Source organism: Carcharhinus amblyrhynchos, chromosome 13, assembly GCF_965287045.1.
Source record: "Carcharhinus amblyrhynchos chromosome 13, sCarAmb.v2.hapA, whole genome shotgun sequence".
Lineage (NCBI taxonomy): Eukaryota > Metazoa > Chordata > Chondrichthyes > Carcharhiniformes > Carcharhinidae > Carcharhinus > Carcharhinus amblyrhynchos.
In genome coordinates, this window is record NC_137336.1 from 20,028,045 (window position 1) to 20,050,309 (window position 22,265).

The window sequence follows — 22,265 nt, forward strand, 5'->3', positions numbered from 1 at the left end:
TATCCTTACTGGTCAAGGACATACATTTCGTGCTGTAGAAATGGGGTTTCTACATGGTATAGAAATGGGGATGGAGTTTAAAAACAGCAAGGTTATGTTGCAGCTGTATAAAGTACTGGTGAGGCCACATCTGGAGTACTGTGTACAGTTTTGGTCTCCTTACTTGAGAAAGGATATACTGGCACTGGAAGGGGTGCTGGAGGAGATTCACTAGGTTGATTCTGAAGTTGAGAGGGTTGCTTATGAAAAGACACTGAGTAGACTGGGGCTATACTCAATGAAATTCAGAAGAATGAGCGAGATCTTACGGAAACATGTAAGATTATGAAGGGAATAGATAAGATAGAAGCAGGGAAATTGTTTCCATTGGCGGATGAAACTAGAATTAGTTTGACCTCAAAATAAGAGGAAGCAGATTTGGGACTGAGTTGGGGAGGAACTTCTTCACACAAAGGATTTTGAACCTGTGGAATCCCCAGTGAAGCAGTTGAGGGTGCCTCATTGAATGTTTTTAAGGATAGATACATTTTTGAGCAGTTAGGGAATTAAGGGTTATGGTGAACTGTCAGGTAAGTGCAGCTGAGCCCATGAAAAGATCAGCCATGATCTTATTGAATGGCGGAACAGGCTCGAGAGGCCAGATGGCCTACACCCGCTCCTAGTTCTTATGTTCTTAATATTTTAATTCCCATCAAAACGTTAGAGCTGTAGCCAGCACAGTGACAAAGTGGCATTGGTGCTGGATGAGTAATCCAGAGATCAAGAGAGAAAATACTGGAAAATCTCAGCAGGTGTGGCAGCATCTGAGAGGAGAGAAAAGAGCTGATGTTTTGAGTCCAGATGACCTTTTGTCAGTAGTTCAGAGACCCAGGGTCATGCTTTAGAGATCTAGGTTGGAATCCCACCATGGCAAATGATGAAATTTGAATTCAATAAAAATCTGAATTTAAAAGTCTAACGGTGACCATGAAACCGTTGTTTTCAAATCCATTTGATTCACTCATGCCCTTTAGGGAGGGAAATCTGTCAACTTTACCTGTTCTGGCCTAAAAGTGATTCCACAGCAGTGGTTGACTCTTAAATCCCTTGATGGATGACAATTAATGCTGGCCCAGTCAGCAACGCCCATATCCCATGAACAACTGAAACAAGCAACTGTTTGCCTTTAATATAATGAAAAGTCCATGTGGCTTTCCAGAGAGATATATTGCTGATTTTTTTTGTGGGGGGGAGGTGGGTAAAGGCTGGAGTGGAGATTTCTAAAGAGTTCTGCTGCTTATGGTGGTGCGCAGAGAGGCAATGCACAGAAGGCCAACATCAGAACCCTGGAGCGTACAACAACAAACAGTCGGAAATATTTATGCAGATAGAGTAAGACAGATTGTAAATGAGGCCAAGTATTTTGAAACCAATGTGTTGAAGGATGTGGAATGAATAGTGATCATCAAGCAAAAGGGTGATTCAAAAGTAGGAGAGGACGTGGATGATAATATTTTGGACAAGTTGAAATTTAAATAGTCACCAACATTCATGTAGCGTGGCATTGAAGCTTCATTGGGAAGTTAGCTCATTGTTATTGAGCTGGTCAATGTTGAAGTAGATCCTATCGCCTCAAAGGCTGCAAGCATTAGGTCATTGTAACTTTGTTTTTTTTCATTCATTTGTAGGTCATGGGAATTAATGGCTGGCTAACATTTATTGCCCATCCCAAATTGCCTTTGAGAAGGTGGTGGTTTTGCATCCATCTAACCTACCCTTTGTTTCATTTCTGTAAGTGTCACTGTCAAGGCCACCATTTATTGCCCATCCATAGCTGCCCTTAAGAATTTTTGACGCAAGTCGACAGCTCTCCAGGCCACTTCAGAGGGTGGGTCAGTGTCTCAGATGCTGAGAGGTTATTTCCCCTCACAGGAGAATCTGGGGCCAGAGGGCATAGTTTCAGAGTAAGTGGTCTCCTATTTGAGACAGAGATAAGGAGCAATTCCTTCTCTCAGAGGGTTAGTTCAGTTGGCTGGACAGCTGATTGGTGATACAGAGCAATACCAACATTGCGAGTTCAATTCCCATACTGGCTGACATTATCCATGAAGGCTCCACCTTCTCAACCTTGCACCTTGCCAAAAGTGTGATGACTCTCAGGTTAAATCGCCCACCAGTCATCTCTCTCTCTCAAAAGGGGAGAGCAGCCTTGAGGATTATGGTGACTTTGGGTTTTTCACATCTGATCTAATGTGGAACAAGTGAAGACGTTTGAAAGTGGGTATCGTTAAGAAACTGAGAACCTCCCTGACGCTGGATGGGATTTGATTTCCTACAGAACTTCTACCTGTCATGTGTTGAAGGAGATAAACAGATCTATAAGTGCTGGAAATTACTGCAAGGTGGGGTGGGTGGGTGTTGGTGAATTATAAAATGTTGGAGATGCATAACCATCTGTCAGTATCTGAAAAGAGGAAAAAAAAGGTTAGTGCTCAGGGAAAGAAACATTTCATTGGAAGGGCTGTACAAAGTAACGGAGGAAGAAGAATAATAGACTAAACTGAAGAAACAGGTATGCTAAGTCTTAACTATCGCTAAGAGATAACACAGTCCTGCCTCATGCTGTCACTACTTACCCTCCATCAGCAAGTTAAACTGTAACAGCATGCATGTCGGAGAATGAATTTATTCATTCTGCTTGTTGTTACTCCAGACTTGTTACACCTCCAAGTCTTTCTTTATGTGCAGCAACCACCAATGCCAAATTTGCAAGGCATCTGCCTTTGTCTCTGGTAACAACACTGCACAGGAACTGCACAGAAGTAAAAAATTCCGACTCTACTCACCGTCTTCCATTTGTATTTGAGCAAATACGCCTCCACCAGCTGTTAAGACTTGCATTTTGTTGTGAAGCAACATTCAGTTCTAATTTCACCCGACTGATTTTCAGAGCTCATGCTCAGCAAGGACATAAAGTAATACAGTGCAAAGAAGGCCCTTCGGCCCATCGAGTCTGCGCTGACAATAACTACCACATAAGGCACGCTAATTCCATTTTCCTGCACTTGTCCCTTCAACATAAGAGTATTTCATGTACTCGTCCAAATGAGAAGCACAGTAGTTAGCACTGTGGCCTCACTGCGCCCGGGATCCCTGGTTCGATTCCTAGCTCGAGTCACTGTCTGGCAAAGTCTGCATGTTCCCCCCACCCCGTGTCTGGATTTCCTCCGGGCACTCCAGTTTCCTCCCACAGTCCAAAAGATGTGCTGGTTAGGTGCATTGGCCACGCTAAATTCTCCCTCTGTGCACCTGAACAGGCACAGGAGTGTGGCAACTAGGGGATTTTCACAATAACTTCATTGCAGTGTTAATGTAAGCCTACTTGTGATAAATAAATAAACAAACTTTGTTTGAGCCACTCGCAAAGACCACTGCAGAGTTCATTGTGCAAAGCTGAGAACTTACCTTCTTCTCCCTCCCCCACCCCCCCACTAAAGTCAGTCATATACATCCATTGTCTTCTTAAAAAGCTGATCTCAATAACGCATGAAAGATAAATGCAACTGTTTGGCATTTGTAGATTGTGTCAGAGCATAATCTCAAAGCTTTGATGCTGTATATTGTAGAGTAATTCTAACAAATTAAAAATAAACATTCAGGTACAAAGGTGACAGTTAGTTCTGCACAATCAGCTGTCACCCGTTATAATGAGATCCCACAGAAATTGCTCGGTGCGTTTTCAAAATGAATATTTTAAACATTCCTGTAGGATGTACAACCAACGCCAATGTTTGAGTTTACTGTTTGAGTCATGAGCATATTAAGGTACAATTTAATTAAAGCTGAAAGACGTTAGTTCGACTGGAACCCTTCTTCCAGGGCCATTTCTATTAATGCTAAATATGTCTGACTGTAGAGTCTTTTGTGTAACAATTACAGAGTTAGGTTTATTTTTGACCCTTCTGAGTGAAACCATTATACGTTACATGTTCTCACAATTTGCACACAAGGAGCACAAAATTTGCTTGCAAAGCGCTCATATTTTAGGCATTCCAGGTACTGTTTTTGGCCCAAAATGGTACTAGTGCCATTCATGCACAGTTCTAGTGAGATCGTTAGCTTATCCATTGGGAACATACAAAGGATTTAGGCAACATTAACAGATTATGTCACTCGCCTTCTTTTTATTCATTCATGGGATGTAGGTGTGGCCAGCACTGGTGAAGCCAGCAATATTGCCCCTCCCTATTGCCATTGAGGAGATGGTGGTGAGCTACCTTCTTGAACCATTGCAGTTCATGTGGTGCAGATACACAGCACTGAAGGAAGCGAGTCTAGGATTTTGACTCAATGACAGTGAAGAAACACTGATATAGGCTGCAATTCTCCAGTCTCACACACCCCGCTACCAATGCTAGTGAGAATGGAATATTTAGCACTTAGCCAAATCTTCATTCACTGTAGGGGGACCAGAGAATCCCAGCCAGGAGTGAAATCGGAGAATTCTGGCCATAGTTTCAAGTCATGAAGGTATGTGGCTTGAAGGGGAGCTTCCTAGTGGTGGTGTTCTTTTGCTGCCCTTGTCCTTCAAATGGTCATGGTTTGAAAGGTACTGTTGAAGGAGCTTTGATGAGTGCTGCTGTGTGTATGTGGTCCACACTGCTGCCAAGATATGTTTGTGGTGAACGAAGCAAATGTTTAACGTATTGGATGGGATACCCACCAAGCTGACTACTTTGTCCTGCAGAATGTCAAACCTCTTGAGTGTTGTTGGAAAAGCATTCAACAGGGCAAATGGATTGTATTCTACCACACTCCTACTTATCCCTTGTTGATTATGGACTGGCTTTGGGGGATCAGGAAGTGAATTACCCACTCCAGTCTCTAACTAGCTCTTAGAAACTAGAAGCAGAAGTAGGCCATTCAGCCCTTCGAGCCTGCTCTGCCATACATGGCTGATCATCAAATTCAATATCCTGATCTCTCCTTCCTCCCATATCCCTTGATCCTTTTAGCCCAAGAGCTATATCTAATTTCTCTTGTAATCAGACAACGTTTTGGCCTTAACTACTTTCTGTGGTAGTGAATTCCACTCATTCACCACCCCCGGATGAAGAAATTTCTCCTCACCTCAATTCTAAAAGGTGTACCTCCTTATCCTCAAATTATGACCCCTAGTTCTGGACTCCCCCACCATTGGGAACATTCTTTCTGAATCCATCCTGTCTAACCCTGTTAGAATTTTCTAAGTTTCTATGTGACCCCCTCTCACTCTTTTAAACTCCAGTGAATATAATCCTAACCGGCTTAGTCTCTCTTCATATGACACACCTGCCATCCCTAGAATCAACCTGGTAAATCTTCACTGTACTCCCTCGAAAGCAAGGACATCCTTCTTTCAGATAAGGACAGCAAAACTGCACACAATACTCCAGGTGCGGCCTCACCAATTGCAGCAAAACATCTCTATTCTTATACTCTTGTAGCCACAATATCTAGTGCAGCTCAGTTTATGCTCACTATAACCCAAGTTGTTGAGTTTGGAAGTTTTGGCAATGGTAGTTCCATTGAATATCAAGGAGTGATGATTAGATTCTATCTTATTGGAGATGGTCATTGCCAAATTTCAACACACTTTGGGTGGGAGTTTTCAGTCCCATGGTATTCCTTTCATAATCATACTTTTCTTTTAATACTCCATCCCAAATCCCTTCTAAATTCCAATTTTTCTTTGTTTTCCACTTTCAACAAACTTCTTCATGCTCAATCCTCAAAGAATAACAAAGCCGGCAAATTCCAAATGACAGACAGTCGAGCATCAGTGTGTATTCAAAGATGCTCATTCCCCTTAGGCATCACCATAGGAGATGAACGAGTGTATGCAAGACAGCTGCACAGGCATCGCACTTCAGTCACTGAACTTTGCGAATTTAAAAAAAAAATGAGATGCCTTATGTTTCTGAACTAGATCCTGAAAGGAGAGAGCACATTCCAAGTTGCTGAAGGAAGCCCAGCTCTGAATGGCCAGACTGTTTCTTGACTCCACAATTACTTTTGTGTGGTCTTCAAGGAACAAGTATCCACTTCTACAGCCAAATAATATGTCAGGTTATGATTTCCCTTCTCGAGATGGGTAGCTGGAGTCGGGGAAATTCCCAGCTCCGCCTGCTCACCTTGGCAGAAAGTGCCCGCAAAGGTGAAATTTTCATTATAGAGGATGGATGCATGTTGGAGTTGGGCGTTTGAATCTTGTACATCAGCAGAGATTGTGGGACGAGGGACAAGTGAGACCCAGCTCAGTGCTGTCCCCGTTAAAGTAAATGCAGAAAGGTCTTCCAGTTCTCACCAATCCACCCACCACACCCACCGCCATCCACCCCCACTGCACAAACTCCACATATTCCATCCATCTATCCCAGCCCACTCACTATGGCCTGTTACATCTCTCATGCCAAGGTAAGGCCCCTCGTCTGGGGCCTGTAAGCCAACCCCCAGCCTCTGCTCTGACAGCCTAGAAATCTATTATCCTTTTGAACCATCTGAGCCCCAGAGAAAACATTGTTTGCTTGACAGCTGTAACTCCCTGATCTCTGCTGTCAATTCAGAATATTTATTTACATAAGGTTAAGAGATTTCAGGTGCCTGAAATTTCAGCTGTTAAAATTTTAAAGGGCCTGAATGATTGTCACTTTTATTTCTCTGTAGTTAAAAAATAGGGATTGAAATGTGGACAATTAATGATTTTTAAAGTTTTGTCTTTTACACCACTGTAACTATAAGGTTCATTCTACAGGGTTCATTGCTTCTGTACAATGTATAGTGGGTGAATGGAATGGAAATGGGGGGGAGCATGAGGTGCCACAAGGGATGGGTGGAAATGGGGGTTGGTGGCATATCTTGGCAAGGAAGGCATAAGAAGGACATTTTAAATTTACTTTTGGAAAGGTTCCCCGAAGCAGACAGTGGTTCATGGCTGCTCTGAAGTGACAGCTTTCTCGGGCAGGGCTTCCTTCTAAGAGTTGATGGAACTTCCATCCACTGCCAATCAAAGCTCAAGAGGGTATTAAATGACAGTGGAACTTAGTCAGTGGTTGCAAGTAAATGGAAGGCTTTTAAAAAAGGGTTATTATTGTCACATGTTTTAACATACGGTGAAAAGTATGGTTTCTTGCGCACTATATAGACAAAACATACCGTTCGTAGCGAAGGAAATGAGAGAATGCAGAATATAGTGTTACAGTCATAGCTAAGGTATAGACAAAGATCAAATTAATGCAAGGTAAGTTCATTCAAAAGTCTGACAGCAGCAGGGAAGAAGCTGTTCTTGAGTCGGCTGTTACGTGACCTCAGGTTTTTGTATCTTTTTCCCGAAGCAAGAAGGTGGAAGAGAGAATGTCCAGAGTGTGTGAGATCCTTAAGTATGCTGGCTGCTTTGCCAAGGTATCAGGAAGTATAGACAGAGTCAATGGATGGGAGCAAAGGGATAAAGTCATGGTTATGGAAAAGGGGAAGGGTCTGGAGATTGAAGACTCATTTCAATTCATTAAGTAAGCCATTCGATTGGGCTACATTCAATCTGCGGAATTCACTACCTAGAGTATGGTAGATGTCTAAATCATTGCAATGTGCCATGAATGACAAAGGACCCACGACTGAGCTCCTGAGAACCCCACTGGAATCAGAAACCATCAACCTTTGTTTCATGCCACTGAGCCAATTTTGGATCTAACTACTTTTCCTTAAATTCTATGAACTTTAAATTTACTGATCCATTTGCCACGGGAGACTTTTGTCAAAAGCCTTGCGAAAAGCCATACAGAATACATTAAACGTATTAACTCTCATTGACACTCCTTTTTACCACCTTAACAAATCCAGGCTGGTTTTCTCGATTAATCCATACCTTTCTAAATATTGATTTATGCTAGCTCTCAAAATTATTTCCATTAATTTGCATGCAACTATGGTTTGACTTTCCTGGAGTTACTGGAGCCATCCCTTCCTTTTGAAATTGAAACATAAGCAGTCCTCCAAACGTAGAAACCCTACAGTGCAGAAGGAGGCCATTTGGCTCATCGAGTCTGCACCAACAACAATCCCACCCAGGCCCTATCCCCGCTGAGTTACCCTGCTAATCCCTCTAACCTACCACCACAAGAACACTAAGGGTTAATGTCCAATCAACCTAACCTGCATATCTTTGGACTGTGGGAGGAAACCAGAGCATCTGGAGGAAACCCATGCAAACACAGAGAGAATGTGCAAACTCCACACAGACAGTGACCCAAGTCAGGAATCGAACTCAGGTCCCTGGAGCTGTGAGGCAGCAGTGCTAACCACTGTGCCATCGTGCTGTGCAAAACCTCTGGCATCTTTCCTGTCCACCTGAGAGGATTGGAGAAGGAGCATCAGAACTTCTGCTACTTTTTTCCCCTGCTGCCTGGAACACATTTTATTGGTGGATGCTGAACAACTTATTATTCCCTCCCTTATTACGTTTATCCTATCCAATGTTTCATATTCCTCCTTGACTATAATGTCAATGCTTTGTTACCCTCTTTTGTTCAAAGATAGATCTTTTTTAAAGTAAGTTTTAGCACATGTTGAAGATTTCATTAACTAAAGCAGTGTCACACATTAGAGCATTAGATACCATTCAACGTACACGCCCTGTACAAACGTCGGAAGTCCTTTCAATTTTCTCTGAAGATTATTTATATTTGCGGAGTAATAAAACTGCACTCACATTGATGCAATTAATTGGAGACAGCAAAGGGGCAAAGTCATGGTTATGGAAAAGGGGAAGGGTTTGGAGATTGAAGACTCATTTCAGTTCATTAAGTAAGCCAGTATCCTGTTCTTTCATCCCACGACTCTGATTAAGTTTGGGGTGGAGAGAGGTTATTCCCTCCTTAGCAATGTCTTCTCTCTTTCTCTTCCCTTTCCTCCAACGCTGTCGGAATATTTTAATGATATGAATATGAATAGCCCAGTTATTTTTTTTTCCATGCAAGAGTGATTTTTCTTTGAACTGGAGTTACGAGGATTCACAATTTGAAAATGACTGTTTATTTGAAAAGACCCTCCCTGCCATCCAGTGACAATAATTGCCAACAAAAACTTCAAAACAAAAAAAAAAGGCATGTTTGTGCATCCACTGGAGATGAGTGATTAATTAAAATATTTGTTGTACCTGCTTGTTCCGTTTCATTGTTCGTTGAAATGGAATAGATGAGAGTCTGTCTCATGATTGGAAGCAGATTGCATTTCTGGAAAATTAACTCATGTAAACAGGCAGAGATGCAAAAAAGCATCACGAGGTTCAGCCTAATTGTTGAGAGACAGATTTAGCAAATGTTTAAGATGTCAGGACCGAGCGGCTAGCATGACCTGACGTCGGTTGTTTTTATTAAGATTGCATGAACGTATGAGCTTGGAAAACGTGGCTTAACACAATGAACCTGACCTGTTCTGTTTCCTGAGTACGGGGTTGCTGAAACTGCAGCAAGAAAGAAACAACTTCACATTGTCGTATTAAAGTTGCTTGACAGAGCACGTCTGTTGTGTTGCGCTAATTTATTTTTACAAGTGTTTAGACTCCCACTTTTCATTCATTTTTCACGCCTCCCCTTCCTCCTTAGTGACCCAGTTTGCACCATGGTGTCATTCTCCGACTGAGGGAAGAGAGCCAATCATCAAATCTCAGTCTGCTATGCCAGTCTATCCATGAATTGATGCCAAATGCATTTGAACGCCAGAATGTATCACCACTACTCCATCCCACTGAGTGAGAGCCCGCAGAAAGGAGCCTGGTTTTTTTAAATTAATTTGAATGTGAGATACAATTTTAATTGCTAACATAGATCAACAATAAAAATATTCTGTTCTTCCAAAAGTATTCATAGCTAACAGCAGCTTAACCCTTTGGGTATACAGTTTCCTTCTGGAGCATTATTATGGGACGGTAATCAATTGGCTAATAATCCAGAGATAAAGGCTAATGCTTTGACAATTTGGACATAATCTCGCCTAGACTGATAAAACTTAAATTCAACTGGTTGCTAAATCTGAAATTGGAAGATGATCATGAAACTATCATCGATTTTTGTAAAAAGAAATCTGGTTCACTAATGTCCTTTGGGTGAGGAAATCTGCCATTCTGACCTGGTCTGACCAACATGTCTCCAGATTCACAGCAATCTGCCTGCTGAAACAGCTTAGCAAGCCACTCAGTTGTATTCAAGTGCGACAGGAAAGTCAAACCAGATAGACTGCAGCAGATCAAGAAGGTAATCATAGAATCCCCACAGTGCAGAAAGAGACCATTCACCCTGTCGATCTGCGCCAACCGTAATCTCACCCAGATCCTAGCCCCATAGCTGCACATATTTACCCTGCTAGTCCCCTGACACGAAGTGGCAATTTAGCATAGCCTGTCAACCCGCACATCCAGAAACTGAAGCAAACCCATGCAGACACAAGGAGAATGTGCAAACTCCACACAGACAGTAACCCAAGCCGGGAATCGAGTGCAGGTCTCTGGCGCTGTGAGACAGCAGTGCTAACCACTGTGCGACTGCACTGCCCCAAAGGCGTTCACGCCAGCTTCTCCAGGACAATTAGGGGTGGGGAATAAATGCTGACCTTGCCTCTGTCACTCACTCCCCATGAAAGAATGTTTTTCACATTGTGTTTTCTTGTTCTGAATTGCGTATCTCAGCTACTCTTGTTATATGATCTATTCTGTTTTAGGCACTTCAGCACATTAGCAGCACATAAAACAAAAGCTCTAACACAACAATTAGCAATTTCCTGAATGCACTTGGTATATCCCTTGGTCCACTTGATGAGGAAGAGAATTTTTTCATGTGCTTTTTGGCAAAAGCTCCATAACATGACAATGTAACTGTTCCTCATCCTTCAGGACTGACCTGGAGACTTCTGATATTACATTCTTACTTTGCAAAAGCAATTCATTGGCTGTAAAGCGCTCCGCAGCATCTGGTGGTTATCAATGTGATTCTTTTATTTTCTCTAACATTGAATATAGGTGACCCAGGATTAAGATCATGGGAATATTAAAAATAGACTTCCTTTGTCATTTTCTTTAAAGGCTGGTTTATTAGGTAAAATCACATTGGAGGTTGGAACAAGAATATCTGACTGGGTGAGGTCATTTGATGAAACTCTTAGAATATGTCTAACCAGAGTTTGCAACCCCAGGACAGTCCCATGTGGTGTGTTAGGAAGGGTGTCAGGTTCATGTTCCAGCCGGTAAACTGAAATCTGCTCTTGAGAGGCAGCTTAATTTTCCTTTGCGCACTCGAATTGTGTTTAGTTTCTGAAGCATAAGACTGTTGCAGGAATTTCTACTCTGTACCATTATCAGACAGGACAGATCAACAGAAAAAAAATTATTATCAAGTGTTCCACTAGTTGTAAACAAATAGCAGACAGTATTAAATCTAATTACTCCTCTGGATAAATGTACTTGCAGCAGGTAATTGTAAATGGACTGAAAATCAAATTATGAAAATTGTGCCAAAAGAGAGAGGTACATAATGTTGGTTCAGAAAGTAATCCCACACATTCTGTACACAGTTATTGGACCAAGTTATTCTTCCAAGACTGGTGAATAGTAGAGGGAGAAGGGAAAAGGAAAAGGGAAAAGAACTGAGGAAAGGTTGATCACCACTCAATGAAGAATAAATAAATAGGGGATGGCACATTGGCACAGTGGTTAGCACTGCTGCCTCACAGTGCCAGGGACCCTGATTCAATTCCTGGCTTGGGTGACTGTCTGTGTGGAGTTTGCATGTTCTCCCCGTGTCTGTGCGGGTTTCCTCCGGGGGGTTCCAGATTCCTCCCACAGTCTGAAAGATATGCTGGTTAGGTGTATTGGCCATGCTAAATTGTCCCTCGGTGTACCCAAACATGCACCAGAGTGTGGCAACTAGGGGATTTTCACAGTAATTTTATTGCAGCGTTAATGTAAGCCTACTTGTGATACTAATAAATAAACTTTACTTACTCTTACTTTACTTCAATCACCATTTGCTAGTACAGGTCTTGAATATTGCTGAAGAAATAGATTTTTTGTCAACATTTTTTTCTTGCAGTCATCAGAATAGTTCAAAGGCCCCAATTAATCAAATTCGACTTGCCAGCACTCTTTTCTCATACAGAAAAAGTTTCCCCTAATGTTGATATTCTTGTGAACTGTCCCAATGAGCATAATGCAAAAGGTTTAGACAAAAAAAGTCTTTTTTTCCAGCAATACTCAAATAGTTACTAGTTTGAGTCAACTATCATCAAATTTGATGTCAACCAAATTATCCACTACCTTTCAAAGGCGTTTTAATTGATTGAACAAGGAGAGTGTGGGTTGTTCATGTGCTGTTTAATTATTAAGATCATAGAATTGGTGACCATTTTCTCAAGCTTAATGAATCAATTAGTTATTTTTGTTTATTTGGCTGCTTGTGAATATGTGAGATGACAAATCCTGAAAATTGGTTGCTTCATTTTATTTACAGGAAAAACAGTTTTGAACCTTTTCAGATGTTGAGAAATTCAGTATTTACTACCTTTTATCCTTAGCTCCATGTAAAGTGATTACTTCAGTGTTTTCTTCTAATTATTGAATGAGGTCCATGCTGGAGCTAGCCTTCGTAAAGTTATTGGCCTCTCTAACGACTTTATTTGAAGTTAATGTCCTATTGGGAATCTGAAAAAAGCAATTGGACGGTGGGCAATATGGAAAAAGATAGATTAATGTTTCAGGTGGGATTTTTTATCACAGCTCACTTTATTTGATAGCTAGTTTGAACTTAAGTCAACAAATGGCGGGAAAAAATGTGTTTTGTGAAAGAATTTTTAAACCCAGTGAAGGATGTATTGAGGAATTTCAAAATATCCTGAAATCTGGTTGATAAATAAACCAAGAGAAGTACATCATAACAAAACAAAGTTTGCTGCAGAGGTTGAGCAATTTATTATCTGACTGCATTGGCACAGTGGAACGAGAAATATTTGCAACTGTTTAATAAATTTTTAACAAGTTTGTTGTTACAGTAGGAATTTGTCTGTAAATCTGCGACTGCCAATTTGCAGAGGAGATTCATTAGGTTGATTCCAGAGTTGAGAGGGTTGGCTCATGAGGAGAGACTGAATGGGACTATACGGATTGGAATTTAGAAGAATGAGGGGGGATCTCATAGAAACTCATAGAAAAGTAATGAAGGGAATCAACAAGAAAGCAGCGGGAAGGTTGTTTCCACTGGCAGGTGAAACCAGGACTAGGTTGCGACTGTTATGTCTTATCATCATATCCGATTGCAAAATGATTATGCTGGCTTTAGGCCCAAACAGTTTAAATGATTTTGATGCAATATATGTAACTGATTTGAGCAAATGTCTTCCCACAAACAATTTACACATACATGCTAACTCTGGTGCATTTGTGGAATTGCTGCAAACTGTGTCATTGATCCAACGTTATATCTGTTTGCACTTACACATATGCTAACAAAACATTTCTTTTAAAATTCGACAGGTTTTGTGGGCATTATACCCTGATTATATAAACATCAGGATATCTGTGACTGGACTAGAACCGTATAGTTCTTTGCGTCCATTAGAATTGAGGTCCTTGACAGAGAGAGCTAACGAACGATATGCTTTACTGTTTGCCCATCATAACTCCAGTAATATTCAGCTGATTTCATCCCAAATAAGCCATACCACCTTCTGGCATGCATGAACAGAAGAATATAAGAACTAGGAGTGGGAAGAGGCCATTTGACCCCTCAAGTCTGCTCCACCATTCAATAAGATCATGGCTGAACTTGTTGTGGACTCAGCTCCACTGACCCACCTGCTCACCATAACCCTTAATTCCTATATTGTTCAAACATCTATCTATTTCTGCTGTAAAAACATTCAATGAGGTAGTCTCAACTGCTTCACGGGACAGGGAATTCCACAAATTCACAATCCTTTGGATGAAGTGGTTCCTCCTCAACTCAGTACTAAATCTGATGCCCCTTTTTTGAGGCCATACAGCCCCTACAGCCTACTCTGTCAGTCTGAAAGATCAGAGAAACATGGACATAGAAAATAGAAGCAGGCCATTTGGCCTTTTGAGTTCTCTATCATTCAACAAGATCATTCTGATTACCATACTCCTACGCTCTCTCCCATATCCCTTGACACCTGAGGGTCTAGAAATGTACCTATTTCCTTCTTAAATATATGAAGTAACTCAGTCTTCACGGCCTTCTATAGTAGGCAATTCCACAGGTTCACCAGCCTCTGAATGAAGAATTTTTTCCTCATCTCATGCCGAAATGGCCTCCCCCATATGCTGAAACTGTGACCCTTATTCTAAACTACCCCCGCCCAACCCCCCACCCTGGCTGTCTCCTCACCCCACAGCCAGATGAAACAACAGTCTGTCCAGCCCTGTCAGAATTTTACATGCTTCAATGAGATCACCCCTTATTCTCTAAATTCCTGTCAATACAGGCCGAGTCTCTCCTCATATGACAATCCTGCCATCCCAGGAGTCAGTCTGGTGAACCTTTGCTGCACTCCCTCAACGACAAGTATATAATCTTTTAGATAAGATGACTAAAATTGCACTCTATACTCCAGGAATGGATTTACCAATTCACCAAGGCCCTGCACAACTGTAGTAAGACTTCCTTTCTTCTGAACTCAAGTCGTCTTGCAATGAAAGCCAACAAATTAATTATTTCCCTAACTGTTTGTTATACCTGCATGGCTGATCATGAACCGTGACTCTATTTTCACATCCTCCCCTCCATACCTCCCTCCCCCCCGCAATTATTTTACCTTCCCGGCATCCTTTTTATGTCAAGTACATTTTTCTGATCACTGTACACAGTATTCCAGATAAGGTCTCATTAAAGCACAGTATAATTGCAGCAATACTTTTTTCTTCTCTTATACTGCAAACCCTTTGCAAAAGAGGCAAACAAACACTTGCCTTCTAATTGATAGAATCCTTACAGTGCAGAAGGAGACCATTCAGCCCTGTGCGTCTGCACCGACCACATTCCCATCCAGGCCCTCTTCCCACAACCCCTCATATTTACCCTGCTAATCCCCCAACGCTAACGTTAATTTAGCATTGTCAATCAACTGAAACCACACATCTATGGACCATGGGAAGGAACCAGAGCACCCAGAGGAAACCCACGCAGACACGGGGAGAATGTGCAAACTCCATACAGACAGTGTCCCAAGCTGGGAATCAAACCCGGACCCCTGGCGCTGTGAGGCAACAGTGCTAACTACTGTGTCACCATGCCGCTGCAATAACAATTGCTTGTTATTTTATAATCACAGTAAGTTTATAAAAAAATTTCAATAATCTGTTTCCCAAATCAGGATCACTGTTTTGAACCTAATGCTCAGATAGATAGAATACTATTGTGGTCAAACTTTTATCTGTTGAAGGCATCTTGAAGATTGGTTTTGGCGTCCCTGGGTTATAAAGAGGAGAAAATTGGAAAGGGCTCCCATTTTTCAGTTACTATTTGGTTTCAGACCTGATTGGAAGTCCGTGTGCATGAACATTGGACAAGTCCATGATTGGATGGCTAAAGGTACGTGGGTAAGTGGATTGGCCATGCTAAATTGCCCCTTAGTGACAGGGGGATGAGCAGTGTAAATATGGAGATTACAGGGATAGGGTCTCTGTGAAATTGTTGTCAGTTCAGGCTTGAAGATCGAATGGCCTTCTTCTGCACTGTAGGGGTTTTATGATTTTATGATTCTATGAATTATGATGTCCCTCAAGGTCAGATTGACTGAGTGTTCACCATCAAAAATCACAAATGAATATTGTCTACTTGGCAAGGAATCCAAGGGCAGCTGGTGCCCTGTGGAGCTAAATTCAGCAAGATATTTACAGCTATAGGCATGGGACGTTGAGGAGAAGATTGGCAAAGAAAACCTTTAATGTAATATTACATACATTTAAAACAACAAACTATAATTGGCCCAAGAAAACATATTCTTCTGTTGGATATAGTGCTCAGCAATTTTTGACAGATTCAGATCATCTTTGGACAAAATTGTTCCCATCTAGTCTTTGCATGAAACACACTCCACTAAGCAGGGCTTCTGAGTGAGATGGATTGTTGAACTTGGGAAGGTTCAATTCTAAATCTGTTTCATTCACAAGCATGCCAAATGTGGAAAGTTGTGATTCCTCACAGGGCTAATTCTCTAGGCAATGCACATTTATGGTTTCTGATGCCCTTTAGCTGAAAAGTTGTGCACCATATAATTTAACACCTTTCAACAACTGACCCTCTTTTCCCCAGGTCGTCCCATCCCACATTCATCATCGCCCAGCCATCCATTTGCCCAGCAGACCAGCACCCATCTTTCATCATCTAGTGTGAAAGACTACCAAATGCCATTGCTTGACAGCAGCGTCTCTCATCCAGCCCTCGAGTCCAACCCCAATGAGGAGTTCGCCATAAACTCATACCTATTGCGAGCAGGTTCTGGTGCACTACCACCTCCCAGTAATGGTAAGAATATGCTTATATCTGCCTCAATTGACATTCAAATGCCATCTTGTTCTCTTTGCAAAGGTTTATCCTCACATTCCATCTTCGTAGCTTTCCTTACATTAAATAGTCATTTTATCTCTTGCATGTTGACTGACTTTGTTCATTGTTAATCAACAGTTTAAAGTTTATTCATTAGTGTCACAAGTAGGCTTACATTAACACTGCAATGAAGTTACTGTGAAAATCCCCTTGCCGTCACATTCCGGTGCCTGGTCAGGTACACTGAGGGAGACTTTCGCACAGCCAATGCACCGAACCAGCACATCTTTCAGACTGAGTGAGAACACTGGAGCACCTGGAGGAGACCCACGCAGACATGGGGAGAACGTGCAGATTCTGCACAGACAGTGACCCAAGCCAAGAATTGAACCCAGGTCCCTGGCACTGTGAGGCCACCATGCTAGCCACCATGCCACCCTCGGTGAAAGTCAATGAGTTGTTGAAATACCCTGTTGCTAAATAATTTCATAAAACAGCTTATCGGGAGAAATGTAGATGTATTCTTTCCACTGGAAAAGCATTACAGCAGGTTGAGCATTACATTAGAAGTATTTGATCTTACGTTTTTTCTATTTCTTTGTTTTCTCTCTTTCCATAATTTAGCGGTTCTGAATTCTCTTGCTCATTAATGACTTTTTCCAAGATCCCCTCATCAATGATGCTATTTCCCATTTTGAATCCATTTACTTCTTTGTGATAATTTAGAGTGCAGATTGGAAAGAAATATAATTACAACTCGTCTAAGGATCCATTACATCATTGAGATAATTCATTTATTATTTGTAGAAGGGACATCCATCATAGCTGCTGTAACTGCCCAGGCAAATGAATTTAACTAGTCTAAGGCAAAGTAATTGGGAAAAGCATTTTGAAATTGAATTGGTAAATGGAAGATTCCCATTCATATTAGGGTAATGGAATACTTACCCTAAAACACACAATTTCAGGACATCATTAAATGGCAGGATGCTGTGTAAACAGTCTCTCCACTTCTGACCAAGACAACATTCCAGTGAGTAAGAAAGTGGAACAAAAATAGAAAATGCTAGAAAATCTTAACAGGTCTGGCAGCATCTGGGGAGAGAGAATAGAACCAACGTTTCAAGTCTGGATGTCCCCTTCGTTAGAATTGTCTCTCCACAGATGCTATCAGACCTGCTGAGATTCTCCAGCATTTTCTATTTTTTATTTCAGATTCCAGCTTCCGCAATAGTTTGCCTTGATCCTGAGTCAGAAAATGGGATGCACTTACCATGCATCCTCCTTTGCTTGCTCTTCCGTGCCTTATTGCCTACAGCTTCCTATTTTCCAAGTCCCATTTTACAGTGTGAGAGAATTTTTTTTTCAACTCATGAATCATTCTTTTCATGGCCTCTTCTTCACCCACTTTCATAGAATCCTCAGCCCACAAGGCCATTCAAGCCTCTGATCTACACTGGCTCTTGGAAAGAGCTGTCCAATTAGTCCTATTTATCTGCTCCCCATCTATTTATTTATCCCCATCTGCCTGTATTTTTTCGCTCTTTGTACCTTACGTGGCAATATAACACTTTGAGATACCCGGTGGCCATGTAAAGTGGTAACTAAATACGTGTTTTCCCTTCATTCCTTCGAGTAGGTGTCCAATCCCCTTTGGCAATGTACTACTGAACCAACTGCCACCATCTTTGCAGGCAGCACATTCCAGATCATGGTGGGAGGTCAGGTGTTTCTCACGTGTTGGCGCAGACTCGATGGGCCGAAGGGCCTCTTCTGCGCTGTATGGTTCTATGATTACAAATCACTGTGCAAAATAACAATGACTCATCATTTCCCCCTATTTCTTTTGCCAATCACCTTTATTCACACTCCCAATCATATTGTCCAGTGGTTCACTGCAACAGTTAGAAACATAGGTTCGAAAGTCTGATAAATAACTCAAAAGGAAGGAAGGAAAATTGAACAACTGTGTCCCCAGAGAGTCTTGCATTTAAACAATATCGCTGAGTCTGTATTTTAATAAAATACAGTATGAAAGTGAATCTAATTAATTGTGTTGGTCAGCAAATCCTATAATGTTGACACTGAGGATGATGTAGTGGCCATTTTAAATGCAGAGCGGATGGCTTCAAACATTGCAGCTTGCTGGTAATGTCCTTTCACCATCTATCTCAGCTGAGTGTGCCATGCAAATGATTGACTCATTTGTTTTTAATTGCAATTGTTCTGCATTAAAATATATAATCACTGATGCAATTGTACATTGTTGGCATTGTGTGTGAGAAACATGATCCAGTCTCCAGGATACCAAGCTTCAAATCACCCATGAGATTGTAAAATGGTATTTGGTACTTACATGTAGCGCAGCACTATCTGTGACCATTAGATGTTGGATTGTATTCTCACGTTTGTTTTTGAGAATTTTACACTTGTGACTGCGCTGTACGCTGTTGAAGCAGATGTCACAATTTTCGTGTCAATCCATTGTGTTGCACGGGGAAATGTACAGTAATCTACTCCTTTTATAACTGGGCAAAGAGCAGAACCTAGCAGAATCTCAGTCAGGTCAGAGTCTGATGAAATGCCTCAAAATATTCTCAATCACAAAATGTGTGAAATCATGCAGGGGGAGTGGGGTTCATATTTGTAATACCTTTGTGAGTCAAGAATACTTTTATTTCTCACGTTCTACCTTCAAATAAAGTCGGTGGCACACAAGAATCTTGAGGCACAGTGTTTATGTTCATTCAAAGGTGATGTGCAATGGTCAGCTTTGTGCATTTGTGTCTGGGGTATTGTCTACACGTGGATGCAGCTCAGAGTGTGGGCTGACAGAGACCTTAAAAGGCTTTGAACTCACTTACAACATTTCCATTGTCCCCGCTGAGAGCAATCTCAATGACCTTTACAATATGAAGAAGGGGGATCCAGCTGGGCCCACGGGTTCACACGTGTCCCACAGAGTGACAAGTACAACACTGGACAATAAAAACTGAATAGAAAAACACATCATGGTTTCTTCCACAATATCGAAATGTCCTTCACTCCGCTGTAACCATCAGTGTGTGTGCCAACCATGAGGTGTGCCTGTACCTTTAGCTCTCTGGATAAGCTATTCTCTAACATTGATGCACTTGTGAATAAAGTGACACCAATGTAATGTGAACACTTTACAAGGGTCATTTTAATTGGAAGAAGACCTGTGCCACCTTTGTGCTGTCAATAAGTCGTGTGTTAATGGGAAGGAACATTGCATTGGGATGAAGAGCCTTCTTGTTTGTCCAGGATGTTATTTTATAGTCCACCTGTATCTGCTGCATTGTCAGCTGACTGCTGGATTCACCACTGAAAAGCTTCCCTCGCAGAGTGATTGCTTATGTCTCAGTGCACACCGACACCACCTTAAATTGAAATTGTAATTGCGTGAGAACCAGTAAAAAGCACAAGAACTGAAATGGTACCCATCTCTTGTTCCACCATCGGAAACGGCATGCAACACCCTCTATTTCACCAGAAAATAAGATTTTTGCATTCCTGGTAACTCCAGTGTGTTATAAACTAGCCAGCTGAGGCCAGCGGCAGAATTGTGCAAGTTGGTGTATCAGACTCATTCACTTCTTAGTGTAGGCTAATTGTAGGTTCCAATCATGGCACCAAAAATAGCTCATCTGTGCTTAAATTATGTGGTTCGTTAATGCCTTTTAGGGAAGGAGATTTGCCTGGCCTGGCCTATATGTGACTCCAGAGCCACAGCAACATTGTTGATTCTCAGCTGCCCTCTGAAATGGCCCAGCAAGCCACTCAGTTCACTGGCAACTGGAGGTGGGCAAAAAATGCTGGCCAGCTAGCGATGCCCATGTCCCAAGAATGAATAAGAAACTGAAAAAGGTCAGGGGCTTGAGTGGAGGTGAGCTGTGCTCTGCAGATTTAATGTGGAGCCTGAAGGAAAACTCCTTCTTTGCAGTCAGGAAAACGAAAAAAAAGAATGGAGCTTACTTTTCCGGTGGAAGTTTCCACCATTAAAAGAACATGACTGTTCATACATGGCAGCTGATTTTCCAATTGTATGAACAGGGCCTTGAGTCAGCTTTTCCCTATTGACATTTGTAAAGGGCCTAACACCAATTTCAGACACAGTTTGGCAGATAAGAGCATGCACACCTAATCTTTGAACCCTTTAGTACCTGTATACCTGTAAGCACTGCTGCCTCACAGCGCCAGGGACAGGGCTCAATTCCCGGCTCAGGTCGCTGTCTGAGTGGAGTTTGCACATTCTCCCCGTGTCTGCATGGGTTTCCTCTGGGTGCTCCTGTTTCCTCCCACAGTCCAAAGATGTGTGGGTTAGGTTGATTGGCCAAATCAACCCCAGTGCCAGGGGATTAGCAGGGTAAATATGTGGGGTTCCGGGAATAGGGCCTGGGTGGGATTGTGGTCAGTGCAGACTTGATGGGCCGAATTGTCTCCTTCTGCACTGTAGGGGTTCTATGACTATGATTCCATACACCAGTTTCTTGTCATGGCTTCCAGTAATAATGGATTTAATTGGCGGAATTGAATGCCTTCCTCCAAGACGAGTTTGGTGACAAAGGGCATGTAATTGGGCAGGGGTATATCAAGTAGGGACTCTGCTACCTCCACCATGATTATGCCAGTGATGGGAAGACCCATGGATGTCTTTCCCCCCAAACTGCAATTAAGACCTTTAAGTGGGCAATTAGTGCCCACTATGGGCCTCATCCTGCCTTTGCTTTCTTGGGGGATGGGGGGGTGGGATTCACCATGCGGGATTGCTTGCTGGCTCCAGCAGAGCGGGAACCCTCACTCAAAGCCTCAATGCCTCTTGGTGCCTGATCAAGTGACTAAGCATCAGTAAGTTGGGGCCCATTGAGAACCACATCCCTGCCCTTATTGCCGAACACCTTTCCCCTTCTTCACCGAGATTTCCCAATTCCCCCACCCCCATCTTCAGCCATGCCTCCTCCCCCTAGAATTCACTAATGTCCAGTTTAAAACCTGTGGCACTTAATCCAGTGAGACTTCTCTAAGAGGTACAATGCTGGGCTCCCGCCCTAGACAAGATGTCTGTTAACTCCATTAAATTCAGCCCCTTACTATGAATCCTTTAGTATGGATTTTATTACGGCCCAACAATAGGAAGCCTTAAAATTAGCAGTCTATTTGTCTAAAATTCATGGAAAATATATAGTGCAATTCTGTCGTACGTTTCAGATGAATATTATTTCTGATTATGATAAAATCTGAATCACTCAATTAAGTTTCTCGATTGAAAGAAATCCCAGATTGCCAATATTCTATACATAATTTGATTGCACTCCACAATTACTGTGAAGTGTAGGCAAATACATAATGATATTTCCACTGTGGTGAGATTCATTTGGTCCTGCATTCTAATGCAGCCACTGAAAGGGTGGTTCGAGTGAGTGAGCTTGCTGTGGTAGTCAGCAGTATTGTCTGGTTGCACTGAAGGCGAATACACATTGAGGTACTTCTATTTTGCAGGGGGAAAAACCTGTCAGGTATTCATGGTTGTATTTCACACATTTCCTTCGCTTGTGAAACAACAGGCAAATTACATTGCTGAGCAATGCGTAATTCTTTCTCTGAGCTCCACAATAGACATGTGGGATGGCTGATGGCCAACTGTTCTTGCACCTGTAACTGTGAGCAATACTGAAG

The 22,265-nt window shown here is 42.0% G+C and overlaps 1 protein-coding gene across 7 annotated transcripts in view; it reads left to right on the forward strand.

Annotated features, from left to right (window-relative positions):
• LOC145351748 (teneurin-2-like) overlaps positions 1-22,265 on the forward strand; it is a 1,559,410-nt gene that overhangs the window by 1,245,779 nt on the left and 291,366 nt on the right. For 5 of the 7 annotated variants that reach the window (XM_080201351.1, XM_080201350.1, XM_080201352.1 and 2 more), the window contains one exon: positions 16,335-16,547. The exons of the other annotated variants lie outside the window; for them this stretch is intronic. In XM_080201351.1, coding sequence (XP_080057477.1) covers positions 16,335-16,547 — 213 coding nt within the window. The remainder of the gene's footprint in view (positions 1-16,334; positions 16,548-22,265) is intronic. 7 annotated transcript variants of the gene reach the window in all.